General features: G+C 45.0%; 1 protein-coding gene across 1 annotated transcript in view; it reads left to right on the forward strand.

Annotated features, from left to right (window-relative positions):
• Positions 1–821: 821 nt before the first annotated feature.
• The window catches only part of TGFBR2 (transforming growth factor beta receptor 2), an 80,735-nt gene continuing 67,845 nt past the window's right edge, over positions 822–13,711 (forward strand). The window contains exon 1 of the mRNA XM_024566219.4: positions 822–1,394. Coding sequence (XP_024421987.1) covers positions 1,301–1,394 — 94 coding nt within the window. The 5' untranslated portion in view covers positions 822–1,300. The remainder of the gene's footprint in view (positions 1,395–13,711) is intronic.

The following is a 13,711-nucleotide window of genomic DNA, read 5'->3' on the forward strand; positions in this document are numbered from 1 at the left end:
GAGCACATGAGTATAATTCCAAGAGAGACATACGGAAAAGAGAATGTGTTTTGGTTGGATAATGGTTAACTTCAAAACAGATGTACACCAGAATCGTTTGGGGCAAACCTGGGCCCCCCAGCAAGAAGGGAAGGTTAAAAGTTCATGCTGCCCTGCTCCTACAATTTCACCTTTTGCAGAGGAGAGGCTAAATATTCTCTCTTCACTGGCCCCAGTGGAAGGCACACCCTGGCATTCAAGTGACTTCCAGGACACTTTCATTTTTACATTTTCTGCCGCGTGTGATACATTCTGAAGGAGGCCACCGTTGTCACTCTGTGCTGGCCATCACGTACAATTCCTCATGGAATCACCCCCAGCAACAGGCGTTCCAAAACGGGAGCCACCGCCTAAGCTCTTGCTCCTCAGAAAAGTCCCATCCTGGCTGTGCTGAATCAGAACTGGCATTTTAAGAAGATCCTCGGGAGATCAGCATGCACAGAAATTGAGAAAAAGCTTCTAGACGCCCACCTATCCTGAGAAAACATTCTGCAATGCAACAATGTGTGCATATGTAACCGAAACAAACGTTTAATGAGACAACACTTACTCTATTTTAATAGAAAACAAGGTGCTCACAACTCATTGGATTTCAGCATCCAGTCCTGGGTTGTGACTTGTGGTTTGAAAACAGAGCTCTAAAGCACCTAGAACCATCCGAAGAAGGTTGGAAAGAGGGAGAAGGTGCTTTGAAAAGTACATACACTTTCTATGCTCAGTTACTTTGTGAAACGTGTGCACTTAGTCACCCCGGAGTGAATACTTGGAGCCAGTACTCCTGAGGGCGGTGAGGGGCAGCTGAAAGTTTGCCAAAGCCCTAGGAGGGGCTGGTCCTGGGGACATGATTGGCAGCTACGAGAGCGAGGGCTGGAAGCGAAGAGAGGGAGAAGGCTCTCGGGCGGTGAGAGGTCCTGCCCAGCTGTTGGCGAGGAGTTTCCTGTTTCCCCCCGCAGCGCCGGGTGAAGAAGTTGAGTGAGTCACTCGCGCGCCGGGACCGACGACACCCCCGCGCGCGCACACGCCTGGGACAGGAGCGGGCCTCCTGCGCAGCTCCCCTCGGCCGCCGGGGGCCTCCCCGCGCCTCGCCGGTCTCCAGGCCCCCTCCTCGAGCCGCGCCAGCGCCACATCTGGCCCGCACATCTGCCCGGCCGGCCGGGCGCGGGGTCCCGAGAGGACGCGGCGCGGAGGCGCAGCCAGGGGTCCGGGAAGGCGCCCGCAGCTGCGCTCGGGGCTCGGTCTATGACGATCGGCGGGGTCTGCCATGGGTCGGGGGCTGCTCAGGGGCCTGTGGCCTCTGCACATCGTCCTGTGGACGCGCATCGCCAGCACGATCCCTCCGCACGTTCAGAAGGCGGGTGAGTGACCCCCGGCCCGGCTTGGCGGGGCTCCTGGGGTCTCCGGGACTCCCCGCCTCTTCGCTGCGCTTGACAGGCGGTCCCGCGAACGCCGCGCTGGGCGGAAACGGGAACGTTTCCCTTAGGGCATCACGCAGCCCGACCTCCTTAGCCGCGGGGATGTGTGAGTTTTACTTCCAAAAGAAGGGGAAAGTTGAAGTTGCAGGGGGCGCGGGGCGCGTTTGGCCCCCTTTGTGCGGGCAGGAAAGGCGTTGTGTGTTGGCTGCGTTCAAGGCGCGCCCCAACCCCCGGAAAGGGAAGTTTGAGAAGTTGGTTATCTGGAGGAGGCAGGGTAACAGCGGCCTGGAGCGGCGGCCGCCAAGGCCGCCGAGGCAGCTGGCACACCTGGGGCCACCGCGGCCCGTGGCGATGCTTCGTGCCCACCCAGGACTTGACGAGCCACCACCATAAATGGCCAGTTACTCCATCCTTAGCTCTGGGGAAGGGCCTCACACTCCCCCAGGCTGGCTTCTTGGCTGGGAGTTACTGGATAGTTAGTTAAACTTTGAAGAAGAGAGGCGATTTGCAAAGGAAAGTTATCGGACTCCACCGAAGGCTTGGCCTGGGTGCGTTAGGGAGTGGGGATTGTCAGGTGGAGGCGGAGAATTATTTACCGAGGGCCTGCTAGGTGCTGGGCGCTGAAGGTGTTGCCTGGAGCAAGACAACCCTATCTTCCGGGAGTGGATGGTTCTCTGCAGTTATCTTGGTGGAAACGGAAAGATTAAGATCGTAATTCTGTTGCCCAAATGATCTCTATCTCTAGAGGGTATTTTTTTTGGGGGGGAGGGAGTAGGGGGTGAATGAATGAATTAAGTACTTAACGAAGTGTTATGGAAAGTACCGAACCCCTGAGACCTTAAAAATTAGAATTTTTGCAGCTACGAGCCATATAACTGAGTGTCTGTAGCTGTGGTCTAGGTAACTGAGTATTGGGCCCTCTCAGGGCCTTAGTTGTCCTCATCTGTAAAGTGCCATGGTTAGATTTGGAGAATTTTCCATTCCTTCGTCTTTTACATCTATGTCTCTCCCCTCCCCCTTTGGTGACTTGGAGATGCCCTGTGTGGATTTGGGGGGGGTGTGAATGTGGAGGATTTGACAGTTCACGCTGTCACACTGAGACACAGGTGTGCTTTACTAAGGGGCCTCAGGCAGATTTACCGGTAGGCCTGTAATCTGACAGGAACCAGGGGGAGGAGGAAGGGGGATAACGGGAAAGAAGGGGGAAGGATCAAGTCAAGGAACCTGTATGAAGGACCCACAGACGAGGACGAGGAGTGGGGAGGATTGAATGTGGGAGAGGGTGGGTAGGCAGGGCTGGGGAGAGCAATGGGGGGCAAATGCGGACAACTGTAATTGAACAATAAAAAATTGAAAAAATAAAATATTTTTTTTCAAGAAAGAAAGAAATGTGCCCCAGGTTCTAAACGGTGCATTCCAGAGTGTTTGAAGCAGATTGGGAAGTTCATGTTGAAGATCACATGGAGGTGGGGGTTGCTAATGGAAGCAGGAAAAAGCATTGCTGGAAACAAAAATTCCTAACACGAATCTGAGTTCTATGGTTACATGAAATCCCAGTCCGTGTTTCGTTTTTGGATGTTGTCCTACATTGCAGCACCAGAAGGTTCAAAATGTTCCACTGTCTCTGATTATACCCCAGACTCTTAAAAACTGAGTTATATTTAGCTAATAAATATTTTAAATGCACCCTTAATTCTCTGTGTATGTGAAAAATCATTAAAATTTCTGTTTCAGATTACGCAAGAAGGAAATTTGTGGGCCCTGATTTTGTTCAGTTTTGTTTACAAGGATAAGATTTATGATTACAAATTCCAGACTCAATAGTTCATGAGTCAGTTTCATTTCATCTATATACACCCCTTTCAACAATTAAAAGCCTAGTGGCTTTTTATTTGGGCTTTTAAGCAGTTTTACAAAACCCACAGATTTTGTATCTTTATGGAGTTAAAGTTTCAAAAAGGTCGAACAAATAAATTCACATTTTGAATTTGTATTTATTTAAAATTAAATTTTCAAAGGTAGTTGAAAGTTGACAGTAGCTATAGTGAGGATGAGAAACCTAACTCCATGATTCCATTTTGATTTTCCATGTCAGGTAATGGTTTCAGGATTTTTCTAATGTAATTGGTAAACTGTCCAAACATTTTTCAAAATATCTTAATTCCTGATACGTTAAGAGATAATTATTTACAGCCTCCTCTTAGGTCACTAAAAAAAAAAAAAAAATCCATGTTCTGTTTAGTAGGTTGACAAGCGGGCAAAGGATTTCAATATAGTCATAAACTCCACTAAGAAACATACTTAACTTTAGAAAAGTTTTGTTTTTTAATTAGTAGATTCATTTCCCCTAAATGTACAAGAGTAATTACTCTTTTAGGGTAAAACTACATGTCTGAAAATTCTGCAGATCTGAAAAGTGTGACTTTATTTTTCAAATACCTACCAAGAGAAGCTTGTTGTTGACCAAATATTGGTAAAAGTGTCATACAGGTAAGCTTCTTTCCTAAAATCGCTTTATGATGTGCTTATTTAGTCAGGGTCAGAAATCAGTAGGCCTAGGGATGCACTTTGGTCTATTTGCTTTTGTTCCCAGAAAGCACATTTTCACCTCTAGGCCACTTCCTTTAATACCATCTTATTTTTAACCAGTTATGATTTATACAAAACACTCATCATATTTTTTTTTGAGATAGCACCCCGTGGTGATGAGTCCTCATTTCTGTGTGTGTAGTCTGCATTACTGCCACATGTTTTTCATTTCAGTTCACCAATCTTCAGTTACCAAGCTAACTTTTAAAAAGTTTATTTTTCACCCTATTTTTCCAGTGAAGAATGGTACATCCTGGGTGCCATTGTAAAAAGTGGCCATTACTCATTTTTCCTTGTCCTCAGTATTGGTAGAGCCTCCTTGTGGGCAGGAGGCTCAGACCTGGAGACACCATCCTGAATTGGAAAGAGAGAGAATGGTCTTTGCCCTCATTGCGTTTAACACAGGGGAGCGCGTTAAAGGCAAAGAGAGCATTCACATTCTAACCCTGTGCACTTGGAAGCATTACTCACTGAGCACTGCTAGTTTGTGTTCCAGACCCCTTTGTCCAAAGTCCACTTTGTGGTTGAATGCTTCCTTCTCAGTCTCTCTGAGCATTTTTTTTTTCATTAAAGTTTTCTTTTCTACAACTGCCTTGGTTTCAGGCCCACCGTTGGGCCACCTCAGCTCTCCATGCCGTCTGGGCCCAGCATGTGTGACCCATCTGTGCCCATCCAGCCTTTCTTTCAAGGATAGCCTTGGAGATAGAAACATGGAGGGTTCAAGCTTTGGAGTCAGGCCATCCTGGGCTTCCAAACCCACCTCCCCTTCACTGGCCGTGTAGCCTGTTGCAATGATGTGACTTTTCTGCCTTCAGTGCCATCATTTGTAAAATGAGGTTTATGGTGTTCTGGTGACAATTCAGTGAATTACTCTAATGTGCCTGCAATGTAGTAAATGCCCAATAAATATCAGCTTCTATTATTCTTTTTCTAACGCCTGAATCTGGCCTAACATGGCCCTCAGTGACCCGGTTCCTACTTGATTCTGCAGCGCCACATCCTGCCAAGATTCACACGTTGCCAGCCCACTCTTATCATCGCCCTGTGCACACAGGCTGTGAGCAGAGGAGGCACTTGCTCCGGGTGGTGCCGTGTGGAACGCCTGCTACCTGGATACTTCCCACTTCTTGTCTCTAAGACTTCACTCAAGTGTGATCTTTTTTAAAGAAACCTGCTTTGAAGGCCTTGGGTTGAGCCAATGTCCTCCTGAGGATAGGCCTCTCTTTTAGCTGGTAACAATTTAGCTTGTAACAATCATTAACAATAGTAAGCCACAATGTTATCTTTAGTACCTCTCTTGCCCATTAGGCCTTTAATTCTCTCAAAGGCAAGGGGTGTGTCATATTCATTTCTCTTATCTCCAGGTCTCCCACAGTACCTGGTGCCTAGTTTAATATCCAGAAAATGCTGAACTCAGCCTCTCCTTCATCTCCCCCCTGGATGAAGGGCAGCCAAGTCTAGCATTTTAACAACCAGGCAGTCACTCTTTATTGGGAGTTAGGTCTACAGGGTAAAATCTTACTTTTAGTGAGAAAAATTTCGGCTCTCACCTAAATAGGCAATTTGGCTGTTTTGATACTATGTAATTGGTTCTTTTATTCTGATGAGCTCCGGAAAATAAAGAGTGCTGAAGTCTTAATTTAGTTTTTAAGTTTCTTTTTTCATCAGGGTTTTCTGTTGGGGCTTGTAAGCAGTAAAGCAGAGCTGGTCTAAGGGAACTCTGGTCCCGTAGCAGCCGCAATCCACTCGAGAGCAGTGTGGACGTTATTTAGGACTGATGCAAAGCACTAAAGTAGTTTAAAATAGGGTGCCGAGGAAACTTCTAGGTGCAGGTTGGCATAATTTAACCAGTTTCCGCATAAAAGCACAGCTGTATCACCTTGTTGGCTTCAGCCTGCCAGGGGCTAATCCAGCAGATTTAACTCGTGATTTTCAGTAAAGATGACTTAGCCGATATTCATTAGCAGCCAGAATAGAACGCTCACCACTCCTATGGCTCTCCCTCTTTTACTTGTAATATTTTGCTCCCGGGTTACCTGTTGCTTCCGACTGAGGCAGGAGAGTGGTGGCTGTCTTTCCTGGCATGTCAGAAGGGCTCCTAATACTGAGCAGGCAGATTGGCTCATCTCAGGGAGAAGTGGGAGAAGGGAGAACGAATAGTTGAGAAGCTGCTCTGAGCCGGCTGCTTGACATTCCTTACCTAATTTCATCCTCAGAGGAAACCTGAGATAAGTTTTATTACGTTATTTTATAAATTAGGAAGGTAGAGTCTGCTCAAGGTCACTTGGGGTTTGCTTGTGTGCGTGTGTGCTGTGCAGGCTCCTTTTTCGTGGTGAATGTGTGTGCATGTGTGTGTTGGGATGGAAGTGAGGGAGATGGTACGTTTGAGAAAGGGGAACCTTCCTCTCCAGTGTCATCAGTTCAGTGCTCCTGATTTCATGATTTGCTTTGCTCCTGTGATCTGGCTCCTTCCTGATTATCTTTGTACTACAGAAAATCAAGATAGGGCTGAGTCTCTTTACACAAGGAAACGCTACTATTCCCAGTGTGATAACGGCATCTTGATGGTAGGACCCACTGCTGGCATCTTAATGGTAGGACCCACTGCCGGTGATCCATGGTTTGGCTGTTTCCAACAGTTGAGTGTGCACCATTTTCAACGATGTGATTGAACCCCAGATTCTAGGCCTAGAGGACTAGTGTCTGTGTGCAGGCCTCCAACAATTGCTGGGGAGGGCTGTAACAGCAGATTTTACCCAGCATAATGAAGGGGGGTGATTTGACTTCTGAGGTCCAACTAATTTGGGAACTTGTAAGTGGTTAAGATTTTTCTCATCACAAAATGATCTGGCCTTCTACTTGCCATGATCAGCATTTTAGGTGTTGGCCCACAACGTGGAACAGCTGCCCCCTTGGATATAGTCAACCTGGGATCTCTTGCTTAGGCTCTTAAGGGTTCCCTTGCATCTGCATTTTGTTTACTGGGCTGAAGCTATAGATCATTAGAGTGGAGTTAGCTGCAGGGTAAATGCCTATTGCATGTGGGAAAAGCTGTCTGCTTCCCATAAATGTGGTTCTTTCTTCTTCTTTTTTCTTTTGCTGATGAGCCATATCCTCCCACCCCAATATTTTTCAGCTCATGGGCAATATAAGGGCAAAAGGGCTCTTTCCTGGGCCTTAGCAGATACTTCTTTTATTCTTCTCTGGTCCAGGCCCTGCCCATGGGATGAGCAGATTCCAGATCTCTGAGTCCAAACTCCGCCCCCATTTTAGGTCATGTTTCAGGTATCTGGGAACCCCAAATTCACTGTTTAGATGGCCCTGGGCCACTTTCTACAACCTACATGGGCCCTTGGTTCCGTCTTCCTGAGGGCCTTTATAGGCACTGGTCTGTGGGTTAAGAACCAGCTGTGGGGTGGGGGGAGGGGTTGGGTTGAAACTTGGGTGTCCACGCGCATCTCACAAGGTCCCTCTCTATGTGGGAGGGAACGGGCAGTGGAAAGAGGCAAGCTGATTGTTGGCCAGGCCTGGGCCAATGTTTTTCCCCAGTACCCAGGGAGTGTTTCAGGGAGGGACTTTGAGGAGTTCGAGGATTTTAAAGTTGTACTTGCTCTTCCAGGATGTTCCGAAGATACATTTGTCAGTCAAGGAAGAAGGATAAAACTTACTTTATTGAACAGTTTGTTTGCCTTTTTTTTTTTTTTTTAGCTTTCACTCTTTTGACCTTTGGTAGGTAGGTGGGCCTCCATTTGTCCTCTTGCCCTGGGCCTTCCAATGTCAGTGGCGGATCTGCATCAACATCATTCTTGTGTAGAGGTGGGGGGGACAAACTCAGTTTTTCTCCATTGTATCCTTTTTGCCCTGCAGTAGTGTGAGACTGCTCGTTAATGACAAAGCTAAGAGTTTGTTTGTAATCATACTGTTGTATTACCTTTGGGAAGCTTGGTTTTTCATAGTTTGTACTTTCCTGAAGGAAACTTCAGCTCTATGCATTTGACTTGTTCCCTTTGCTATTTCACTCATACATAAAAATAAAAACTAAAGAAAAAAAAAGACTTCCCAGTGTCTTGGTTGCATTTCCTTTGTGTATTGAGAACACTGGGGCAAGGTGAAGGTCATCTGGATGTTTTCTTCTACTGTTGTAAATATTTGACTAGTGCAAGCCCTTCTTAATCCACTTTAAAGAAAATAAGTATATTGGAATAGTGTGAACTGAAAGGCCCTTCTGACGCTAAAACAGGTATAGGGTTGTCAAAACTATGCATTTTAGAGAACTAGGGGTTCGGCAGAACAAACATGAATGTCTTCGAATTAAAATACGGGGGCAGGTGCGTATTTTGAGCCTCTGCCACTGCGGCTCTTTATCTATTCAAGTTGTAAATCATTAGAGAGGGTTCACTGACTTTGGAGGAGATGCACTCTGCTGCTTTGTGGATGGCTACTGGTCATTAAAACTCTGCAAAGCTTTTCCACACAGAGAAATGGAATTGGCCCCGTGCTCCCTGCGAGAGGTATCCCTTTCTTGAGGAAGCTTTGCTCAGGAGCCTTCACGGACAGGTTTTGCAATTACGCACACGGAGCTAGCGCTGACATCTTGCTACTGCCTGGGTCATCCTGAGTGCTTCATCTGCATTATTTAACCTTCAAAGCAAGGTTATACTCCTCTGAGGTGGAGTATTTAATGCTCATTGCAAGTCCTCTAGAGAGTAGGAAACTTAAAGAGGGCCACCTGATTAGCAAATGATGATGCTGGCGCTAGAACCCAGACACTCTAGTTTGGGGATCTAGACCCTAATTGTCATGCTATCCTGAGCCTTGGCCACCTCAGTTGACTTAAGCCACTTCTCCATTGTGGCATGGGTGTGGGGAGACTCTGAGGCTTAAGAGAAATAATGAAAATGTCCAATATTTTTCTGATGCTTTAGCATTTTCAAATATTATTCCATCTAATTTCTTTAGCTGAATAAAATAATGTTTGATTCATCCTCGAAGTAGTCAAATATTATGTCTGTCTTGTGACCTCAGTGGGAAAATGACATATATCCTCCAGGTGATCCTGAATCATGGAATTGTTACGCCAGCAAGGAGTTTCAATATTCTGAGCAAAATGGCCACTGTATTTGGAAGGATTTGGGGAATTCACGGATGCAGATGGTGTGCCAAGGTGAATTTACCGTGAAGTGAATGGAATTTAACTCCTGGTGCAGGCCCATCTCCTGGCTCTGGGTGGGGCCCTACTAATGTAGTTAATGCATGGTGTTGAGTTAAAGAGCATTTAAGAAATTGTACAGTGCCCTGACTATCACATGTAAAAGAAGCCTGGTAGAGGCTGTCCCAGGTGGAGAAGCAATCCAAACCTTTACAGGACCTTACTTTTAATGAGTTGTGAAGCTGAAGGAAACTTCTGCAAGTAACTCAACAATAAATTGCAAATTCTGATCAACAACTCCAGAGGAAAGATTGAATTATCTTTCTATTCTCTCTGTAGACAGTATGGCAACATATCCCTGAAAGTGGTGATCAAAGAGTATACAACCAAAAAAAAAAAAAAAAAGGCAGCGAAAATATTTCAGAGATGTGGCAGGCAATTAATTAACACCAGTGTTTGTTTTCTTTTAAATTTTATATTTGTGTTATTTACAGCTTCCCCTCCCAATTATGTAAGATGCCATTCTAAATTCTCCTTTTCATACCCAGAATTTGATTCTTGATTTTCATATTCTTTTCCTAAAAGAGTGTCCTTGAAGTTTAAAAGCTTCAGCTTCCACAAGACCTCCTCTGTGCCTAATGGTAGGACTTGCTTATTGCCTTAGAAAATAAATAACAAATGCTTCCTTCTCCTCCTGCACTGGTACACACAGAGACTGAGTCTGCATGGTTACATCACCAAAGTAAAAAACTTTCTGCCCCGAGATGTAGCTAAACCCCTTCATCATTTTCCTAGTTTAGAGGCACCCATGCCAGTTGAAAAGAAGTTTCAAATATGTAATTATCACAAAACCTTGACCTTGAATGAAAGGTAACCCAGAGCTAACTCTTAGTTTGAGATTAAGACTCCCCCTAAGAGACAGCTGGTGAAGACTAAAGCAGGTTAGACTGGCAGCCTCAGGGTCTGGTGGCCTGGTTCACTCCTTTGGTCCTACTGAGTGTCATTTTTCTTCTCTGTGCTCTGATAAGAATTGGCCTAGATGATATTTTCTGGGGGTTTTTTTTCTGTTGAAATGTTTCATTCTGTAGGTCAGTTAGGACAGGAAACTGTTGAGGTTGACTTAACTGATCAAAATAGATCAAAAGTCATTAACAGGTCAGAACTGACAAATACCACAAACACTCACTTGGAGTTTGTTGAGGATGACCACTGTTAGAAAAAGAAAAAGAAAGCATCGTTGCTTTGAAAACTTCCTAGGACAGGTGCCTGAGCTTAACTGTTGACTAAAGAGCACGTTTACTACGGCTAGCACTCACTCCTTCTTGCTGAAGAAAAGGCTTACTTGGTTTTTGCTGGTAGTCCCATTTCTCCTTGGTTAATTATGGTGTTTTCATTCTCTCCTTCCTCTGAGTTGGTTGACGTGTCTATGAAGATCTTTCCTAAGGCAGAGAAGTATGAAATGCTTTGCTGTGTCTAGGAAAAGAAAGCCCTAAAGGAGCTTTTATATTTTGGGGTGGCGGGTGGGGGGAATGAAAGGAAACTTGTCTGAATATAATTAGTTGACTGTTGCCTTTCAAAGATTTCTCCATTTCTTTTCTTAAAATATTCTCAGAAAAGACAGTATTGGCCACAGATTGGCAGTTTTCAGACTGCTTTTTTCGGCCGGAGAGTAGCTGTGAGTCCCATAATTGCATTTCTGTATAAAGTGTTCTGCGCTTTTACGTGATGAGTGTTCTGCAGACACTAAGCACGGAGGAAGAATCTTCTGACCATGGCCTTGAATGACTGTCTCGTTGCTACATATCATGTTTATGTTTTATTCTCTAAAATTCATCGCATTGGGCAAAAAAAAAGTGGTAACATATTTCTTAAATATGTGAAAAGGAAAAAAAAACCCTAAGGAACATTTTGTATTCACTAGTCTGGATTCCCTTAAGTTACATTGTTATAAGATAATTTCTAACAAGCTAACCGCTTCCCCCCAACACTCTTACTTTTATAATTTCTGTTACAATGAATCATATAATTGTATTGCCTCTCTTGTCACCTCCTTATTTATTCTGATGAACAACGGGCCAGCCAGTCTTCACCTCCACCTTGCAGCCCTGCTTCTTCTTTCTCACTCTTTCAGGAGCCTCATTCCTCCCTGCACATGACCTTTCATGAGTTATATAACATGCATTGAAGCCTGACTCTTGAGTTCAAGCATTCTGATGCCCCAAGGATGCCTTTATATCATCCCGTGATGAGAGCAACCAAAGATGTTCTCATACCTTGCTACTGATGCTGCAGGGACCAGCAGCATCAGCACCACCGAGGGTTTATTGGAAATGCAGAACCTAGGGCCCCTCTCCAGACCTACTGTATGGGAATCTGCATTTTAACAAGATCCCTAGGTGACTCGTGTAGTAGGTGTTGAAATTTCATGCATGCACTGAAATTTGAGAAGCACCGCCCTAACAGCGTGAAAGCATTTTCCACGGAGGAGTCAAAGGATCTGCACTGATTTCAGTTGATTAGATTGGGCTCGTTTCTGTCACTGAGCAAGGGAAGGACTCAAGGAAGAGTACTAGTTGTATGGGGGTATTTGACCCCTCCTAAGCTCCAAGGCCCCATTTTACTGGTTGTAACTAATGCACTAAAGCTAGCAGAAGAGAGAATGCATTGAGAGCAAGTCAATGAACGAGTTCATTTTAACCAGTCTGTCTCCCCAAAGCATCCTCATGGCTTTTTCCTCCACTGAATGTCCCTTGACCACCACCAACTGTGGGTCCGAGAGAACCGTTTCTCTGCTGAACTCAGCATTCATCGTGTTTACTCATTAGGCATCTAATCACAGTCGGCCTTGACAATTGCAGGCCTTACTCAAGAGCAATTATACCTTAACATTTCTTAAAGTATGTAGCACTCTGCTGTGTACAAAGGATGTACCCAATACATTAATGAATGAATGTGAAGTTTTCAGGAAGTAGTTCTTCTCTTCAATATATTTTTTTAGATTTTATTTATTTATTTTTAGAGAGAGGGGAAGGGAGGAGGAAAGAGAGAGAAGCATTGATGTGTGGTTGCCTCTCCCTCACCCCCTCCTGGCGACCCGGCCCACAACCCAGGCATGTGCCTGGACAGGGAATCGTACCAACGACCCTTTGGTTCACAGGCTGGCACTCAATCCACTGAGCCACACCAGCCATGGCAATATTTTTTTTTAATGTTTTCTCCTTTTGTCTTGGAAAATTTATTTGGTTGTTGCTCAGAGAAGACTCACTAAATGTGTCCTGAATCTCTCAACGTTTATTTTAGACAATTCTGCGAGTACCACTATCGGCTGTTTCATCGATTGGCTTCTGTATTTTACTCACAGAAAGGCCATTTTTTGCCCCTCCATTACTTTTGTCTTCAAGTATTATGGCTCCCTGTCAGTCACAACAAGCAGTTCTCACAACCACTTTCTGATTTTTCCAAATAATTTTCTTTTCTGACCACTTTTTTATTTTTTTGCTTTCAACATCTTAACTGTACTTGGGAAGTGGAAAAAGAACAGTGAGAGACTTTCCGTTGTGACCTATGTCTCATGTTCTTCCCTGTTGCATCAAATCTCAACTTATTTATCAGAACAATTTTAAAATGTTAATACCTAGAATCTCTCTATCAGACACTTATTTACAAGAGGAATCTAGTTACACGAAATGCATAGCCATTTGGTTTCATTTTTGCTCTTACATTACGATACCACAATGCAAGTCTGAACTCTTCTTTTCTGTCATCTCTACGAATCTCCTTGTTGGCTTCCACCCCTGGACAGCCCTTGTCCCTTATCTCTTCAACACACACAACACTGTTATCGGTTAGATCTCCCCCCACCGCCTCCACATGCGTCATTTTGAATAGGTGGCCCCTGCTAGAAAACCTTTGGTGGATTCTCTCCGTGGATCCCCTCCATGGATCCAGGTGATTCCATGGCCCTGACTTCCTCTTTGAGGTCAGAGGCTACATCACTGTCCCTGGCTCCTAATTCACACAGATGGGATGCAGCACTGTCTGATGACCACATGCATGGATGAGACCAACCTGCTCTCCCATCTCCCATTCTATCCTTGCTCGTGCCTCAGACCCGGGTTCCACCCCAACCAGGCTTTCTCACACATCCTTGTCATTTCAAATTTTCTAACTTGTGACTCTCTTGCTCCCCCAGTTTCCCCATTCTCTACCTGTACCCCATTACACCTCCTCCTTCTGAAATAATGCCTGGCCAAATGCTACTTTTTCTACTGCATTTTCTATCATTATTCCAATCAGAATTCCCTTTTTCCTCCTCACAGTCCCTCTAACAGGCCTCGCTTCTCACTCAGGTGGCCTTAGTCATCGATCTCCCTGTGGCTGAATGTGTGTGTTCAACTCTCTCATTAGAATGAAAACTCTTTGAAGGAGAACCTTCTGATTCTTCTCTAGCACCCAGCACACATTTTCACTAACAGGTTGTTGCTGCTTGTAATTCATAACTTCTAAAGGCCAGGGGAAAACT

This window comes from Desmodus rotundus, chromosome 8 (assembly GCF_022682495.2).
Source record: "Desmodus rotundus isolate HL8 chromosome 8, HLdesRot8A.1, whole genome shotgun sequence".
In the NCBI taxonomy this organism is placed as follows: Eukaryota; Metazoa; Chordata; class Mammalia; order Chiroptera; family Phyllostomidae; genus Desmodus; species Desmodus rotundus.